This window comes from Oikopleura dioica, chromosome 2, assembly GCF_907165135.1.
Source record: "Oikopleura dioica chromosome 2, OKI2018_I68_1.0, whole genome shotgun sequence".
In the NCBI taxonomy this organism is placed as follows: Eukaryota; Metazoa; Chordata; class Appendicularia; order Copelata; family Oikopleuridae; genus Oikopleura; species Oikopleura dioica.
This window is the reverse complement of record NC_137292.1, coordinates 12,036,806-12,056,452: the sequence shown is the minus strand read 5'-3', so window position 1 is coordinate 12,056,452 and position 19,647 is coordinate 12,036,806. Positions and strand designations below refer to the sequence as shown.

At 41.2% G+C, this 19,647-nt stretch overlaps 2 protein-coding genes across 2 annotated transcripts; one reads left to right on the top strand and one right to left on the bottom strand.

Moving 5' to 3' along the window:
- Nucleotides 1-738: 738 nt before the first annotated feature.
- On the bottom strand, nucleotides 739-10,257 carry LOC145700806 (adhesion molecule nephrin-like). The gene is made up of 9 exons (XM_081778129.1): nucleotides 10,100-10,257; nucleotides 6,456-6,605; nucleotides 6,151-6,292; nucleotides 4,067-4,589; nucleotides 3,833-4,020; nucleotides 1,445-3,508; nucleotides 1,268-1,402; nucleotides 1,043-1,221; nucleotides 739-998 (listed from the first exon to the last, which is right to left on the bottom strand). Exons 2-9 carry the CDS (start codon nucleotides 6,594-6,596, stop codon nucleotides 873-875), a joined length of 3,498 nt encoding a protein of 1,165 aa, XP_081634255.1. The 5' UTR covers nucleotides 6,597-6,605; nucleotides 10,100-10,257; the 3' UTR covers nucleotides 739-872.
- A 4,904-nt stretch (nucleotides 10,258-15,161) lies between these two features.
- On the top strand, nucleotides 15,162-16,948 carry LOC145700807 (aromatic-L-amino-acid decarboxylase-like). Its single transcript, XM_081778130.1, has 5 exons — nucleotides 15,162-15,279; nucleotides 15,319-15,582; nucleotides 15,660-16,037; nucleotides 16,082-16,167; nucleotides 16,242-16,948. The coding sequence occupies exons 1-5, from the start codon at nucleotides 15,209-15,211 to the stop codon at nucleotides 16,742-16,744; spliced, it is 1,302 nt and encodes a 433-aa protein (XP_081634256.1). The 5' UTR covers nucleotides 15,162-15,208; the 3' UTR covers nucleotides 16,745-16,948.
- The last annotated feature ends 2,699 nt before the right edge of the window (nucleotides 16,949-19,647 follow it).

Genomic DNA, 19,647 nt, shown 5'->3' with positions numbered 1-19,647 from the left:
CATTAAATGATTGGTAACGTATTTATTGAATCTTGAACTTATTCTTAGGACATATGGCGGACTTTCGAACAAGCAACTATGATACGTAAGCGACATCGAAGTTTGACTAAATATCAATTAAACCAATGTTCAATTTCGAGATTTCACTAACGTGCATTGGACGTTATAGGCAGAAGGCTCAGGATAACAGTAGGTGCCAAAGCTATGCCAGCAATCTCCACTTTTAAGAGCTCTCAAGAATGTATGTATTGTTTAAATCGTTAACTTTCTTCAAGTAATTTTTTCTCTGAATATTTCTTTAGAGCTCTCACATCAGTAGCATTCTACATGAGTTCGAAGAAAAAATAAAATATACTTTAGCTTTTTCATATTTCTAACAAGGCGATCTTGTCCGACCGTTTGGTCTGGTTAAAACCAAATATAAGTGCTCTACCACGCGCTCGCCCTCGAGATAATTGATTGTTATTCTAAGGGTTAGCATTTGCTTAATTCTGAGCGATAAAAATACATCCCCTTCAGTCATTTTAATAACTATCCTATTCGTATTTTTCAAGAGCCATGTAAATTGGTAAACTGTTCTCAATAGAAGCAATGGCGAGGCCTTTCAAATTAAGCGCTCAACAATATCTTCTCGTTGCAAAATTTCAAGTTGGTGCACTGGTTAGAACATGAACCAGCGAAACTAAGTTGACTTTGGTTGCTGCTTCAGAAGAAATACATAATAATAATTTCTCGTTGAGTTTATTGTTTATTCGGCTTGGAATGGTACAGTGATGTGAGAGCAGGTCTTATATACATAAAATGAACATTTTTTGTAAATAATAATTAACAACAATATACAAAAAATTTACAAAGTTTAAAAGAGCGGTTATTTAAACAAGTACGCCTTCTGATGATTTGATTCTGCTTCTGCGGCTTTGGTAGCTTTGAGATCGTCTCATTTGGTTCGAGTTGGATGAGTTTGAGCTGCAGTAGCCACTTGTTGTATCGGCTAAGAGCTAGAAGAAATGTTAGATGAAATAGAAAAATTACCAAAGTTTACCTTTGGTAATGTCGTATAGCTTCTATCGGTAATAACAAGCTGGTGGTGGCGGCAGTTAGCTTCAGAAGCAGGTGCTTTTGGCAGGAAATTGTAATCAAGCTGGTCTGGGTTTCCAAAATGATCGACGAGGATTCCGTTTTGAGACTGTTCTTTCGTCAAGGAGTAAAATCTCAACATATCTACAATATGAAAATAAATGATCGGCAATTGAAAAGTAGAACTTACGGTCAGAGTCGGATCTTGAGTCAAGTGGAGGGCTGAGATCATCAGGGTTAATTTCGAAGATGTTTCCCCCGGCGATGCTTGTCGGTTTTACAAGCGCTTCGGATTCTGGCAGACTTGAGCGATCTGTATCGGATTCTAGGGGAAAAATAAGCGTTTATTTTTTAGAGACAAACTTACGGTTTGGCTTGGTTGGATATTTGAGTCCTCTTTGTCGATGACCCTTGTACAAGAAAATCGCAACGACGATCAGAGCGAAGACAAGGATGAATCCAAGAGCGTAGGACATTGCATAAACACTTCCAGTCAAAGCCTGTGGGGAAGCATTGAAGCTGAGTTCAACTGGAATAGAACTGCCCTTCTCATTTACTGCCCAAACTGTAGCAGTGTATTCTTGCGCTGTAAGATTCATGAGTGGCACTTCAGTTCGCACGGTTGAGAATTTTTCAATTCGATCAGCAGATTTGAGTTGAACTCTGAATTTCTGTTCGTATCCATTGTCGAATCCACTGGTCCAAGTCAGGATGCCCGAGCTTCCAGAATGATCGTTTAGTCGAAGGTTTTCAACTTTATCTGGAGCGCCAGCTTTTACAACAGTAATTTCAGCCTGCGACTTTCCATAATCGTTTTCGCCGACGCAAGTCCATGCACCGAAATTGTTCATCAAACTCATTCTGTCCAAGTCTCGCGACCAGACTTCACCGTCAAAGTGTCCAAACGATGCAATTCCGCTTGGTGAGATAAATCGTAGAGATGACACTGGAGGCTCGGCTAGGACAGCACAGCTGATTCGAACGATGCTGTCATTTTCTTCGGAGACAACAAGGACTCGGGGTTCAACAGCGCTTACTTTTGGAGCAAAAGCAACGGTTACTTGAGTTGTAACAGATCGAGTTGAGTGGGAGTTGGAAGCTTTGCAGGTGAATTCAGATGGTTTTGAAATTTCATCGACGATGAGAATTCCGTCAGAATCAATTTTCTCGCCGAGTTTGTTGATCCACTCAATTTCAGGTGTTGGATAACCTTCAGCCATGCACTCAAGAGTCAACTTGTCTCCCTTTTTAAGCTCAGTCACTCCATCGATAGTGATTTCTGGAGCTGTCAAGACATTGATGGAAATTGTCCCAGAAGCTCCCGAATCTCCACTGTCGATAAAATATTCTCCAGCTGTGTTCTTCGTGATCTTTTTGAGTAAAAGAACTCCATTTGTGGCGTCAAAGGATCGAGATCTGGCTTCAGCCCGGCGCCAGCTCGCTTCAGTGATAGGTGGATTTGCTCGAATGACTTCAAAAAGGTTAATTTTGAATTCCTCCTCGCCTTCTTTGACTTCAAAAACTCTGTCGTTGATGAATGTTGGTTTAGTAAGCACGGACAGGGTTTGCTCAACGGTTTTGTCAGCGACAGTGCAGGACAGGATGGCTTCGTGGTCGAGAAATGATGCGAAAACGTCATATGTTTCAGTAACGGTGAATCCATATGGAAGCGCGGGAGACGGATTTGATGACGTAGGAGTGAGTTCGATGGATTCTCCGGAGAAGATTGTCTTTGAACAAAGTATTTTTGGCAGTGGGTAGGTCGGGCCAACATTGACAGTGAACTTGATCGTGTCGTCAGTGTTGTAGATTTCTTTATCCATGAGAATATTCAGCTTTTCGGGAGAGAATGTGACTTCAAGGGAAGTAGTGGCTTTGAGGTTGCTTTCCAAGTCGGGATGACGGAGCTGGCAGCTTAGTTCTTCTCCGTTATCGCTTTTATCGAGAGTAATGACGGTGAACACTGAGTCGTTTTCAGCCTCCTTTTTGGTCTTGAGAAGTGAATCGCCTTTGAAGAATGAGACGTCATCAGGAAGAACGGAGGGGTACCCGCCGACCGCAGTGCAACCAATTCGATTTTCGCCGACTTTGATTTCGTCATCGAGGACAAGTCGCACGTCTCGCGGGGCATGTTCGACTTTGACAAGCTCGTCCACGGACTGTTTGAATACGCCACCGCCCCAGGACTGGATACAGGTGATTTTTTGATTGTGATTTCCGGCGGTTTTCGGAAGGGTGACCTTTCGCGAGGTCAGGAAGCCCCCGCGGCGCGCTTTTTGATCCTGTGGCAGCACTACCGCTTCGGCGAGCTCACTACTGAGCAATATTTCGAGGTCGACAGCGGGAAAAGCGGCGCCAGATTGACACGTTACTTCGACAACATCTCCGAAGTTGCGTTGTTGGGCACGCAGCGAGTCCGCAGCAGGAGGATCTTAATAATTTATTAGCCACCATTTGGGCACACAGTTTATTTTATTCATATCTTGAGATAAGCTAATTAACGAGTTCAACTAAAGCAAGACTTTTTTCTTAATTCGCACTGGCATGTGAATTTATTGTGTTTGGGCACACATGCCGTTACTATTATAATAAAGTTTATAATAAATTAAACATATTGCCGCATGTCAGTGTTGTGAAGGGCGGGACTAATTGAACGACAATCTTGCGTGTTGGCAATCAGCGCGAAATAAAGTTTAATATTCTTGCCACTACTGTACATTGCTATTCAGGCGAAAGCATAATTATTTTGACTTACATTCAACGCGGATTTGGCTTGTCGTCTTGACACGCTGGGTTGCTCCTTTGAGCGGTTGGTGGATTGCCGTGCATTCAAGCACTTTGCGGTCGTCACTCTCGGACACTTTTGCTTCCAACGTTTTTCCATTGCCCATAAATCGCCCATCCAGGCGCCACTCGAACGTCGGCGTAGGGTTTCCTTTGATGCTAAACATCAGGGTTAAATCGGCAAAGGGTGAATATATTAACTTACCGTTCATTACACGTGGCGACGAGCAATTGTCCATATTTAACGGTGTTGGCGGCGATTGAAAGGGATTCCGGCGCGTGGAAGACCGTCAAGCTGGCAATGTCGCTGAATTCGGCCGTGTCCATCGTTCCTGTCCAGCTTGAAGAGCATGTGATGCGTTGATTTTGATAGTCAACAGGCACGTTGGTCAACTTTCCAATGGCGGTGAGTTTTGTCAGCGAGCCAGAACGCTGCTCTTGAATTTGGATATTGCTGAGTTTGGCGGATCCGATGAGAATTTCAATTCCGTTTGGAGCGGGGAAAGTGGCAGAGGTAGAGCATTTGATTTGAACATCGTCGTCTTTGTCAACGAGGATGCTTCCGGAGAAATCAGTAGTTTCCAAGTCAACAGAAGTCAGAGGCATTTCAACTTCAAGATCTCCGATTGCAGAAGTGAGCAGACCGTGTTTTCCAAGATCGACTTCGCACTTCCATCGCCCTCGGTCTTCCCAAGCCACTGGAGAAATGACAAGATCGTAAGCGTAAACTGAATAGACATTGTTACAATAATGCTTTGACATTATTTTGGGACACGCTTTCAGAACAACTTGGCGCTGTCCAGGAATTTCTTTTGTGCATGTGTGTTTTTCATATCAGCTCATATTTGTCAGTTACTTGGCCCTCGATCTGGATCCGAGCTGGCCGCGGATTTTTTTGTTTTCCGAAAGCTCTCGATTATTTATGCATGCGACCTTTGAAGGTTATTTACATGGTGCCTAAATTCAAAAATCATCTCGAAAAATTAATCCGGCTACCGCGAATTTTTAATTTCGAGTTTTTACCTAAATCGCCCTTTGAAAATGTGCTTGTGTTCGAAAGTGGGCCTAAGTGGTGCTAAGGTCGCGGATTAGCCGATTGCACCAGCCACAACACCAAACACCGCCGAATACCCATTATCGGCTGGGAATGGCTGCGAAAAGGGATCAGAGCTCAGCCCATTCATCAAGCTTCTTTTGATTGCCCTAAGTACCGAAGGGAGCGTCTCCCCCTTTTTAACGAATTCTGAGAAGAACGACCCTGATCTATTATTCAAAAAGGGCTGAAAAAACATAACTATGTGTACATGCACTTTCTCATAAGATAATATATCAATTAGATAATGCGCCGGGATGAATAATTCACTCTCATGCAGAAGGGAAATTAACCAAATAAAACCCCAATACGTTGAGTGAATATTATATCCTCAATTTCAAAAGAAAACCACAAGTCGATAGCCCCAAATTGAAGAAAAATGCAAGTTCCGGATATAAACGTTTAAATGCCTGCCTCAAAATGAGCCATTAGACTTATGAGCCATTGAGAAGGGATTTTATATTGGTCTTTGGCGGATGCCCAAACTGGCGAGCAAAGATTATAGGCAATAATTTCTGGGAACTTTTTGCCAGCTCGACAAATATGAAAAATTTTATTCCACCGCAGCGAAAAAATTTCCGGATTAAAAACGCTCTAGTTTTTTTTTTAGACCTAAGAGCCATGTAAAATCAGGATATATTGTCAAATGCGCTTTGAATTTCCGGCTCTGGTGTCTCCGCGAAATGCTACCCATGCTTGTCATGTGATTAGAACTGATCACCTTGTTCTTAAACCGGAAATCGCAAAAACATATTTTCCCCACCCGCAGCCGCCGGCCGCAGCTTAGTTCCACCCCATGTGATCAAATTTAGCAAATAGTTGTTTGCAACCTATCAAATATTCACTGCCAATAATCGTTAACCCTCCTTGGCCTTTTTCTGCATTTCCGAAAAAAACCGAAAGGATCAGCGGCTGTCATCGTCGATCCCCGCCTGCTTCATCCCGCCGCGGAGTTATATTCTGAGCGACAGGTTAAATTTAACCCCTTTTTTTTGTGAGAGCATGGGAAAATGGATGCAAATTTGAAAATTTGGCGGAAGAAAAAGGTTTTGTTTCCAAAACTTCGCCGCGCGAGCTCTTTTTTGACGATGAATGATAGAGTCGGGGTACTTGTGCGATGAAAAACGGCACCACTTGCGCTAAGGTGTTAACATAACACGCCTCGGACATATGAAGCGGGAGGGAGAAGCACTTACCCATTTGATTATCGACGGATGTGAGGCCCTCGTTGACACTGTATCTTGTGTACTTGTCGTAGATCGTTACGTAATCCTGGCTGGGGAAGGCTTTGACCGTGATCCAGTTGAAGTCATCGGCAGGCTGGAAGAACCACGTGACCTGAAAATCATGGCGGTAAGATTTACTGTCGCTTACAGTCTCTTTCTGCCGTCTGATCCCTCATATCGCCCGTATATTATCCTAACAAGATCGGCCCACTCCACAGATGGCGGTTTTATTAACGCAAAATCTACCATATGGAAATTTACTGTTGTTTATTTACCTGGTTAGCTTTTGACTTTGTCGAGCAATGGACTCGTGTTTCTTCACTTCCATTTTTCGCGATATTCGTTGTCGGCTGCAAAAACCACTGAGAAGCAGTCGCTTGGGCCGCCAAGTGCCCAAGTAGATGGAGTATCAGCATTTTCGTTTCCTGAAAGGAGCAATTTAAAACCGGCATGAAAAAGAACACTCATCAGGTGACAGGGGCGGAAAGTAAGACGCGCATTTGACGAATTAACCCCCCTATCCGTCATGCGTTTTTACGACTGCCTGCGTGCAAAACCGGCATTAACTCGTGTGCCGGGACTGGTGTGATCAATTATGATTTGTTGTTCCTCCAAAAGACCGATTTTAGAAACGACACGGGTCAAAGTTTTGAGTCTTTAAAACGGTACTTACCTCCTTCCCGGAAGTTTGGGCATATTTACATAGGCAAATATAAAACAAAAAAAGTATCGCACCCCTGCGCCTAAACGTCTCGTGGTCACGAGGCCTGAACCCCTCAAGAGCCTTATTTTTTGTTAACAATTTTTGTATAGCGCGAAAAAAGGTATGAGGACCCCTTCAGCGCGACGCTATTTGGGCACCAATCGACGAAACAAAAGCGAAAAAATGACAATAAATGAGATTTTGACCGCGTTAGGCGTCAACAGCTCCCACAGGGCACAGTTATTGACACCGTTTGTGCCCCTCAAGCAGCTCAATAAGCCGAGCCAATACTCATTCTATTTCTGAATACTGGTAAATGCTCTCCAAGATTTCGAATTAACCCGCCACGTGACCTCGTGATCTTCCAGTTCCGGTGCGCGCCCTTGGCAGCCAGCCGAATCTGGCGCTGAAATCAAAAATTTTCCCACCTAAAAAAAAGTGTACTTGCTCTAGATTTTTCTGTATGAGTAGCTGGCTCAGTCGCACTTTGATCTCATCCGCTCCAAACGTAAATAAAAAATCAATCTCTGTCCAAAAATGTTATGTCTCTTTTTTCTCACAATTGGAGCTTGAATTCCATGAGAACTAAAAATTTCACGATTCGTGGGTATTTGGAGGTTTAGCGGCGCTAACGATGGCAGATGGGCAGCACAGATGGGGTCTGCACATTTTACCCAAAGTACCAAGAAATTGCATGTAAAACATTAATCAGATACGAAGCTAGAATTCCAAATCAACATTTTCAAAATGAGTAATTATTGACTTTGAGAAAATAAAAGTTAAAGAATAGCTATTTTTAAACTTGGCGCGTAACAATTTTCGAAAATCGGTGAGAGCGGGCATTTCGAATCGGATCAAAGCGCGGGAAATTGCGGCCCTTCAAAAGCAAAAAACTGACAATTAATGATGCGCAGGAGTAAATTGTCGCCATCCGCCAATTAATACAATTATTTTTGTTGATGGGAACATCCCCTTTGCCAAGAAATTTGTAAAATTGAGGGGTTGAATGGTTGCTGAAAGTTATTTTAAAAACATATGGGCTGGGGTCGTGTCGGCTTTGATAAAAAGCTGGCATTATCAGACAAAAAGCCTGGCGTGTGCCGATACCGTGAGAGCTTTAAGTAAGGTAAGGGTCGATAGTAAGGAGTAGTAAAGAACATTTTTCTTTTCTATTTTTGTATTCTGAAGAAGCGGGTTCATCTAGCGGATCAAATCGATCTCCATTTCAACTTTTATCAGGCGCCCTGCTGTGATCATTATCATAAATACTCCTCTATTTCCGAGCATCTACTACTTTTCACCAGCGGAAAAAAGTTTTCCTGGATAAGGCATTGTTAACCCTCCGCTGTCGCCTTTCCCGGAAATGGTCATTGTCAACGATCTCCAATTTTTTGAAGAAAAATAATCGTCGATTGAATGTCTCCACTGACAACCGTGGAATTCGACATAACTATTTTATCGCCCACTTGCTGGGACCCTAATTTCTAAGGGGATCAACCGCATATTTCGCGCTTGACCAACCGGTGGCAGCTCGAATGCTATGTGGTTAGTTTTGATTCGCGCCAACTTTTCGCTTGGCTTTATGGGGAAGTTTATGGGCGCTAAGCTTGGCGGAAGTGCGCATTTTTCGGATGTGTTGGCAGTTGTGGAACTTTGGGCTAGGCCAATATTGGTTTAACCCGAATCAACCCTTCCAAGAACATAATTGGCAACTGTGCGCGGCGATTATTTGGGACAGAATCAACAAAAACACCCGCAGCGAGCTAAATTTGCACCTCTGAGGGACATCATGTTTGTCCATTTATCGAATTTTTTTTTCGAAACCCTAAAAATAGGAAGTAGCGCGAAAATCTAATTAAAATCTCAAGTGATACTATGGTTGACCTATTCAGTGCTAATTTTGGCAGTGACCGCGAATTGTGGTGGGTTAAATTTATTGCTGTCAATCTTGGAAATTATTTTTAGCCACTAGCCTGAGGCGTGTGATTTGTATTGGAGTATTGATGAGTTACTGGCTTGTCCACACTTCCCCCAGCCGTGCAGCTTTTATATTTATAGGTACATATTGGGAACATGGGCGAACATGATTATTATCGGAGGCAACACCTGTTTGACAAGAGCCTAATGCAAGAATCCGCGCCAGGCAAAATAAAAAATGGCAGCGATAAAAAATGCATTTGACCACGATGGACTCTAGAAAATTCATCAAGGTCACTGCCAAAGCACTGTATCTGCTGAATACTGTATTTCAAGAACATACAAGCATCTGCATTGCTTTTTTTAGGGGAGCGTTTTTGGCTCAAGCAGGGGGGTTAAAATAACAACCCATATTTTTTGTGATTACTGAAATTTAGAATTTCTGGGAATCGTTTTGAGACACGCGTAAATCCCAAATGATGACTGTGGGCGAGAGACAAAGGCCGGAAAAGCCTCGAAGAGTGGAATTTACACTCGTTTAAGGGCTTCCGTTTATATTTCTGACCACGGTCGCTAATTGACCCAAAAGTAGGGGGTGTTTTGTTTCGTCGAAAGGGCGCTAGAAAAATCTCAGAAACAGTTCCGTTGACTGGAATTAGAGGCAAATTAGGAGACTAAATAAGCGAAAAGGCCAGTTCAATATTTTCTTAGGGGTAGCACGGTTGAGGAGTTGTCCAAATAGATAACGAATATACAATATCCGCGTGGTTATCGAATGTAAAACAACAATTACCACAAGTATTTGTCACAGTTGACGAGTTGTTCGGCCACGCGCGTCCGAGAAAATTTTGGACAGGCAAGGGCCCATAAAAATGATCAGCGAAATCGCATCAGGAGCCAAAACTCACAGCCGCGGAGGAAAGAAAACTATCATAATAAACATGTTGTAAAAAGTGGCCTAGTTCAGCGAACCAGCGTTATCGAAAATCAACCGTAATGTCACTCATAAAATTGATCCGTGGACCCCATAAGCTCCGTAATTGTCTCTTTAGGCAAGCGTGAAAAAAAGAGGGGCACAGGATCTGGAGCTCAAGACTTGAGCTTGATCATCAAAAAAAGGACAAAGATCTGGCCAGATTACTTAGTTATCTGGCTGTCAATTATTCAAAATCAAATTTTTCAGTCGCACTTTTAACTAGATAAAATCAACAATAAGAATCGTACTGCGAAATTTTTCGTATAAAAAAACCTTTGACAATTGACGAAAACAAAAATAAACAGTTATGGTCGTATTTTTACCTTTTTTGTTGTTATCTCCAGAGGATCTCTTCTTGTTCTCTTCTTTGATTTCAGTTAAATTTTCTTAATAGCTCTCAAGAATCATCAAAAAAGCAAAGTTTCTTTTCTTTCTTAAAATCGCACTTGCACAATACTGGTAGCTACTGATAATCGAAGCGATCAGCGCGATCCGAGTCAAAACGAAAATCGCAGAGCGCGGCAATGCGCGTGCGCTCGCTAAACAGCGCCACGAACAGTGCGCGCTCTTGTGCGCAAAAATGTATCGGTAGGGGAGGTGCGCTTCCGATTTAGGGGTTCTGAGCGTGGCTGACATGTGATTAGCAGCTAATAAATATGAGTGCTTCGGGAGGTGTCGATCGGAGTTTTCTTTGATCAGTAGAAAGTTAATCAAAGTCAGAATTGAGCAGTTTTTGGTTCAGAAATGTACCGTTAAGTGCGTTTACTTTTCTGATAAAGGTAATTCATGAGCATCTCGTTGATTTTTTCTTATTAATTATTTTAATCACAAAGATGATCATCGGAATATATTTACTTAAATTTCAAAACAGCTTTTCCTTCCAACTATCATTTTCTCCTTTGAACAGTAAATATTTTCGCAATCTCTTTTCGATGATATTTTTGTAAGCTTAATCGACTTAATTATTGACACTAAAAAGCCTTCGCAGAAGGTTCAAAAATCTATAATGACCGTTGGTCCCTTATTTTGTTGCCTTCAATTCTGCTTGCTTTCAATTTTGATAATTGATGCTTTCATTTTTTTAATTTTGACCTTTCTGGTAAAAATGCTTGAGCTTTGGAGTGGGCTTGGAAGGAAGTCAAAATCTAAAAAACTAAAACATTACAGTGTTTGCACAGGAGTAGGACCGCCGCTAGCACCCGTCAAATTTGCGCGTAGATACTTCCGAAATTTTTTCTGTTAGAGGGTTGCGCGAAATGTGAGCTCTTTCACGAGCTAACTTGAGCCTAAATGAGCCGCTCAGCCGCTTCCGGAAGCGGCGGAAAACGCGCCGTCCCCCTCCTCTCTTTGCCTGGGCCATTTTTAATCAAATAATCGTAATTTTCTACGGCGAAAAATAATTAACCGAATCCACATTTCCGGGGCGACGGGCAATATTGACGAGCATTGAGGGTTGGTGATGCACGAAATGGTCGAGAAGGAGGAATAGGATTACCGCAAATCATGCTGAAAATGGTACTTTGTACGGAGAAAATTGAAATAATTGATGCTCTATTTGAAAATTCGAATTTCCAAGAAGACATCGACTAGAGTTTCAAAAGTATTCCTCACTCTTTGTATTTGTTTATTGCGATTAACTACAGTCGCTCAAGTTCCGATAAAAGTGTGAGATCTCCGCTCTGAAAACTAGGCCACTTCCAACTGTAACAAGTCCAAGTACAGTCCCGTGTCGCCGCTCGCCCAAATTGATCAAAGGCGGCCTCCCCCGTCGCGAGTTTGGCGGCGATTCTCATCTCAGAAATGATATTTCTTCATTGAAATCATCTTATCGATTTTGATTTGAAAGAGTCAGTCGAATCTCAGATCGGCTAAATCTACAGAAAATTTTCCGATAATGTTACCTTTTATCAATAAAAATTGACAGAAGCGTGACGGCTCTAGAAACCAAGGTGAAATAGTTTCACTTCAACCAGTGTTTGATTAAGGCGTCTTATAATGAGTGAAGAATGGTGACTAGATAGACTATAGATAGTGAAGTTTTGCCAATTCTACAAAGCAGGGCCGTAAAGTGAAATCTATGTAACCATTTCATCTTTTGTGAAAAGGTAAATCCTCTAGCGAGCTGATTCACCTGAAAGCGTCGGATGATCCCACGGGGTCACTTTCGCCTCGCTACGCTAGACTTACCCTTTATGCCAAACATACACACTGTTACTCGAGAGCCGATCTGAAGAAGTAATTAGCCACCTTTGCGGAAACAAACCAGGCACTTGGCGAATCCTTTCCGGCCAGCTCTTGAAAATCGGACTCGAAGGAGATTTCCTCCAGATGAGGAAGATGGGGCGCCTATCAAAGCTTTATTTTTAGTTGAATACAAAAACTCCTTCTTTAAAAATATTTATAACATCTCTTGTTATCCTTAATCTACTCACGAAGCACTCAATCATCCCCTCAATTTTCGCATGTTCGGCTGCCCCCTCCGTTGTTCCCCATTTTCCCGCTTTCTGACGTATTTATTAGCAGGTCACGGTATCTTTGGCTGGGAAGTGCCCCAAAGTTGTCATTTGTGCGGAAGGATTCATTTACGTAATCGCTGACTTAGAACGTGTTTTGCGACGTTGAGGAATGCGCAAATTTCTCGAATAAGCACTTTCGACATCGAACTGAAGGATTTGATTGCGACGGATGGGGAGATTTAGCTGTGGGAAGGATTTAGCGAATTTCCGCTGGACTATGTCCATGTTCCTGAAGGATTTTTGCATCCTGAATTTTCAGAGGCGGTCTTCTGTAATGATTTAAGTTACAGTTCTATTTTTGTGATTCAGGCAAGCTCATTTTCTGAGTTGATTTTCTGGCCAAGTACCAAGAAAGAGAGCAATTTTCCGAGAGTGAATGAAAGCGTGAAATCTCGGCTGTGTTGTTACTTAGCCGACATAAAGATACGATTGCTTGATGCGATGGGTTCATTGATAGAAATAATCACTATCTGGCGATTCCCATGATCTGCTCGAAAGTCAAGCTCATGGGCCACTTCAAAGGATGGTGCCTTCACGCTCTACCAAAACGGATAATCCCAATCGAGACGATAAACAGTTCTCCTAAGCGATTCTCGAGCAATTACTTACTTATATACTCGCCGCCCATTTCAAAGGGATTCAGAACTGCCCATGCTGAAAGATACATGAGCTTTTTGCCCAAAGAAGACATGGATTTTTACATTTTATAAATAAAGCATATATTATCGGTAGATACGCTTTTATCGGTGTCTTTGGAGAGACACCAACTGCTGGTAGTAGGGGGTTATCATTTGGGCTGCCCCTAACCCTAAACTTAACCCAGGGGGCTAGGCCCCCCGGGACCCCCCAGAAGGGGCCTAAACCAGGGGGCTTCGCCCCCCGGACCCCCCTTAAAAGTTCCCAGTCCCTAACCCTAACCACTAGCTCAGATTCTAGAGATCTTGAATGGCTCGAATCATAGGCTCGAATGATAACCCTCTTTTTGCAACTGCTTTCAGCATCACTACTAGGCCCATCATGTCCCTAATTTGACCATTACCTCGGTCAGAGGTTAAAATTCCCGAAACAGGATTAGCCAATAATGACAACGTTCTGAACACACATATCCAGCCACTTTATTTTCCATGCCACTATCCCCTTGAAAGAATTTCACAGTTGTAATTCTGTGCAATTCGCGCGCCTTCCCACGGTTTCCATTTCAATTCTCCAAATCTCATACTCGAGTTCTTGCCAAACAAGTGAACATGTTCCGCGTGGCGATAAATTTTCGAATTCTCAAGTAGACCAGGGGTGGTAAATTAATAAAACCACTCCACATGTCTAAATCCATCACTGTTCCTTGCTTGTAACGAGTCATGCCAGAGCTGGCCAAGCAAGTCCTTGAAAGACTTGCGCTGTAATCTTTATAGTCGCCAGCTGATTTTTACGCAGCGATGACCTCAACTGAGGTCACGTGAATTTACGCGATATGCGAGATTGACCTTTTTAATAAATTTGGAGTACGCCAAAGAGCATGAAAAAGGGGAGACTCTCCCCCGAGAGAGCTCTTGACCTTCTCATGGATTTTAGTGTTTTCATTTTTGAAGGCTTTGGTTTTTGAATGATTTCGATATTGAAATTGATGGTTTTAAAAAGCCATAAAGATTTATTTTATTTAGCTGTATATATTTTTTTCTAAATTGAAGACTCCGAAGACTAATACCCAATCAAAATAGTACACTCATCGGTATGCAGAAACTCAATAGTTATGAACTCAATTCTCTTAACATAACATCCTATCGTTGGAAGGTCCCTTATCCGTAAATCTTACGCTGTGTAGTACACAGTGTGTACCCTCAACTAACTTGGCATTAATCGTTGTCAATCAATCTTGCTTCTCAAGGACAAACAGCTTTTCCCTAAATATTTTCACAAATTTGCTTTTAGAATGCGACTTTCCGGACTTTCACCGATTGCCTCCCCAAAGCTAAATAGACTCGATTCCCATGGACGGAATTGTAGCGAAAATGAAGAGCTCCAAGTTGACATTTTACAAGCGAAAATAAACATAACCAAATCGCATCCGATAAGCAGATTGGGGAGGATTAATGATGTTTTTATCGGACTCATCCGTAATGACCAGTTTTAGCGCGGACAGCGAGTATTTTTAGATTTTCGAAGAATCGAAGCTTCAATTTCTAAAATTGGAAAGCTCCAAATTTTCCTCAATTTTTGGTCTGCCCAACACATTATCTTCTTTACTCTGTAACTAAGGAGTTGATTGATAGCGAAGACTTCAAATCCGATGTTACAGACAGGAAAGAATATCGAAATGTTTTCCATCATGTCGGCAAAACAAAGGTGCATTCACACATTTCAAAATCAAATTTTGACGCCATCAAACCTTGTTACCTCATAATACCGCCCCTTATTTACCAAATTTTCAACTTTTACAAATTGGATTTTTCTTTCTTCGCTTGTTTTACAAATTCTAGTGTCAAAGGTGAGCAGCTCTGAGATTTTCCACCAGCGGCGGAAAAATTGGAGCTTAGTGGATGAGAAATGATAAATAAATGAAAGATTAAGTGGCTATTTACGCGTTTCTCAGGGCATTAGCAATTTCTGCTTCTCAATGCTTTCTGGCTTAGGCTTTGCAGGACCTTAATCTTGACAAGGTGTTACGATATCGTATTAACTTCGAGTCGATAGTGTCGATTTTTAAGAACTAAGGCACGCGACGCGCTCTCACAGGTGCAGCCTCTTGTCAAAATTGCATCATTTTTTGAACTTGAAGTCACGAAGATGAAGAAACGAAGCTGGGACAGGGCATCAAAATATAAATTTTGAAATGGGCTGTGTTTTATTGACACAAGCCTGCGTTTTATTGACCGTGCGCAAAAGAAGAATGGACTTACTTCGATTTAGTAAAGTTTAAACATGGATTTTAATGAAGACGATTTCAAAAACGCGGCAGAGAAAATTGCGAACTTTATTGTCGAATACGACAGGTAAACGAGTTATTTCTACTCAGATTGTGACCTTTGTAGCATTTTGAAAAGCTGTCCTGTTTCCAATCCGGTAAAACCTGGAGACCTTTACAATGCTCTTGATGCTAAGCTACCCACATCAGGAGAAAAATCCATTGACATATTGATAGACAAGGTTCGCAAGGAAATCTCGCCAAGAATGGTTCACTGGAGTCATCCGCAGAACAGCGCTTGGTTTCCAAATGTATCGCCAAAGATTCTAGCGCTAGGCGCGATGCTCGAAAATACGCTAAATTGTGTCGGCTTTTCGTGGTCTTCTAGTCCAGGAAAGGCCCTTTAAAAGAAAAGGGCCCCTTTTCTTTTCAAAAATTCTAATGGAAGCATTTTAAATTGCCTCAAAAAGCTCTGACCGAGCTAGAGCAAAAGGTCATGGATTGGTTAGTTGACATCTACGGTCTTCCTGGGCATTTCAAGTTTTCTTCAAAAGGAGCAGGCGGAGGCTGTTTTCAGGGAACAGCTGGAGAAGCCGTTTTGAATGCTTGCTTGGCTGCTAGAGGCCGATTTTTGGCAACACACGATGTTGATCCTCGAAAACTCGTTGCTTATTGCTCCGACCAAGCACATTGCTCCTGTTCTAGAGCCGCGCAAATTTCTTTGATGCAAGTTCGAAGAGTCGAGACTAATGATCAAGCCGAAATGACGGGGGAGCTGCTTATCAAGCAAATGGAAAAAGATGTTGCCGAAGGATACTTTCCCGCTTTTGTTGCCGTAACTCTCGGGTAAGAGCTTTGCTCGGAGAATAAATTAAAGAGTCAATTATTAGAACAACTGGATTATGCGCGTTTGACGACTTGAAGTCGATCGTTGACGTTTTGGAAAATCAGTTTCCTTCTGTCTGGATTCATGTCGGCAGGGTTCAAGTTACAATGTGAACCAGGCTTTTTTATTCATATCAATGTTCTAACCTGAGCCCAATTTTAAAGACTCCGCTTATACTGGTCCAATGTTTGTGCTAGAAGAAAACAGGCATTATCTAGCTGGCGTTGAGAAAGTAGATAGCTTCAACACAAATCTCAGCAAAATGGGCATCGGTGGATTCGATAGCTCACCGATGTGGGTCAAAAACAGATTCGATTTGACGAATAATTTCGTCGAAAATCCCGATTACCTGCGCAGCCACGAGAATGAAATCAACGATGAGAACGTCTTCCAAGTCAATTTTAGAGATTGGACTCTCGCCTTTGGCAGAAAATTTCGCGCAATAAGAGTTTGGCTAGCAATGGAATGGTTTGGGGTTGAAGGAATCAAGGAACATGTTAAGAATCATATAAGACTCGCAGAAGAATTCGAAGCGTTGATTCTCCAGAATCCAAAGTACTTTGAGCTAGTGAAAGAAAGAAGTTTCGGCCTCGTCTGTTTCAGGAACTTGTCTCTATTTCAGCATAAGACGAGTTGCCTATCAATTAATGAGACACGCAAAGATTGAAAGGTGGAAACAACGAGGACCACGATGATTTTGTCCGAAGAGCAAAGACACAATTCGGACTTATTGTCACATCCGCGTGCTGGAAGGATAGAACCTACTTACGAGCTACTTTCAACGATTTTGCTTCGACTTCCGACGATGTACTCAAAGTTTTTCGAAAATTTATGGATCTCGCTCTTCATAAGTAACTGTTTTATCTACTAAAAATAAATCAGTTCATATTTTTATTTGTTTATTGGGACCAAAATCAGCTGAATAGCCTATTTAGTCTGAATCTAGTGGATTTTCTTGATATCTGAAGTTCGAAATGGTTCGAAGAATTGGGGATCAATCCGGGTCAGACTATTTTTAGAGAACTAGCTTCCCTCTTTTTCTTCTCTTCTAGCGCTTTCTTCGTTAATTGAAGTTCCTTTTCAGCGTTCATTATTTTATTCAGATGATTAAGTTGTTGTTGAATCCTGCCAGGTATCGTACAACACGTAACGAGTAATTTACTAGAAAATTCAAGTACGAATCTTTAAATTCCAGACTCTGGTGATCAGACTCTTAACCGCAATTTCGTCAGACCGATTTCGGCCAATTATCACCCATCACTAATTCAAACCGAAGTTGTTCACTTTTTAGAGTGCTAAGTATCCAACAGTTCATACAGGACTCAGATCAAGAGCTCGAATGAAAAATTATACGTACAAAAAGTTTGCCTGAATGCATCTTAGAAGCTCAGAAAATACTATAATAGTATAAAATAGTATAAAAATATAGTATAATATAAAATATATAGTATAGTAAAAATAAAAAATAGTATAATACACGGCGGGTTTGGTTTGTTGGACCAGCTAATTTGGATAAGCCAAGGGACGCGAAAATGCTACCTCTGTAGAACATACCCGGTATGACCCGGTTCAGGAAGGAACTAAATATTTCTGAGCAAGAAATCTTTTTTGCTGCCGTCGATTCTGTCTTCTCGACAGAAAAATGCTGCATTATGAATGATGAGCTCTCTTCAATTACAAAAAAATCTAAATTAGGGAAGTGCCCACTTGAACATTCTAAAGAATAATGTTTAAAAAAGCTCTGAATAATTCTTTGATTCAAAGAGTTTCAATGACTAGCAATATTCTTAAGATATTTTTTAACTAATCGATAAGAAAACACCATTGGACGTAAATCATTTCATGTAACGGTCGATTTTTATTGACACTCGTATATCGCTTATTTTGATTTTCTTTCTTTATTTTCGATGGATATTTTAACAAAAATCGTTTGTTTTTTGAGTTTTCTTTTTTCAGAAAAAAATGATTATGCGAAAATGATGCTTTTACTTTGTTCATCAATTAAGAAAACATTTTGTTTTGATAATTAAATCTAAGAAATTATCGGCATTCTGATCGTTTCTTTCATCTAAAACTCGTGGTCAAATTTGTGAGAGTGCACTCGTTAGTAATTTTTTGTGTCAGGCGCGCGAGGGGTAGGAAGATAGGTTGAGATGTTCTGGTGGCACCTGCTGATGAATGATTTATTCCGAAGTCCAGCGAGGTGGATAATCTTTGCTCTCACCTGCCGATCCGCTGAGCTGACTTACAGCCACTGATGCCGCGCAACAAGCACTATCAGAGAAAACGGATTTCAACTTTTTCCTAATTAATCGTTCTCATTAACTCATATCATGCGGATAAACAGTAAGAGATCCATACGAAGCACATATTTGGACAAATACGAAGGCTGCTACAATAAACATGCTTTAGGTAAGGATATTTTGGTTGGTTGAAAAAAAAATTATCAGCAAAAAACTAGGATATTTTTCTTTTTTAGCGACGTGGGATTTTCGATTTTTAAAAAATTTAACAGTTAAAAAATGCATATAACTCCATATGTTTGTTTTTTGAATACCATATTAACAATATTTTTCACTCAAAATCTGAGAATCAAAAGTCTGTCTGATTTAGTCTTTTTTACAGTCATTATATTCATCAAATATCCTCGTTTTTTGCTGATAAAATTGTATATTGGAATAAAAGCGTGCGTCATTTTTGAACTAAAAGATGAATGGTTTTGGTAAAGAGGAAAAGTGCCAATAATTCAATTAAAAATATATTTATTAAGCTTTTAGACTGCCAAGAATTTATGTCTTGCACCTTCCAAATTTGACCGTTGAAAAAGGCTTGTCAGCATGTGGTTAGAGCGACGGCCCCGTGCTTAATAATAAATTTCCAATGTCACTTGTGTGTTCACTCAAAAGTCCGTACTCTTCCATGATATCACCGCAATATTATTTCTCTTCTTAGAGCGTCCTTGTGCGCTTGGATTCTTGAGTTCAAGGCCGTCACCTCTTTGCTCGCCTGTCGGCTCTCCAAAGGTAAGCCTTCTCTTTTACAGTTTGATACAGTTAGTGCTCGCTTACCGTTTATCTACAGCGCCGCTCTTACAGACTTACGCCAGGCTTATTCAAAGTGCATTAGCGTTCCGGAGGCTTTTAAAGTAGAGTACAGTCAGACCGTAACCGTAGACTTGCGAAGCTAGTCGCAAGTCATTAAATTATCTTGCCAGACGGGCGAATCTATTTTGCTTCATTTGAGTTAACAGCAACATAATGCGACGACAGAGGAGCTCAGTCACTGAAGGATCAAGTAAGTTAATGCTGGTTTTCTGCCTGGGTTACAACTTCATTCGAAAGAATGACCTCTGAACTTCGGAAAAAAATTTTGAAGCTATCATAAGGGAAGATACTGTAATAGTGAAATTCCATTATGGAAATGTGCCCGAAATCGTAGATTGAAAGGTTCCAGGACAAGTAGATTGCAATAAGTTATTTCGAATAACCCTTCTTATAGGCTTCTTATATTAAAGATTTATCTTCACTCTTACAGCGTGCAAAGATTCTATTGATTCTATTTTAAATAGAC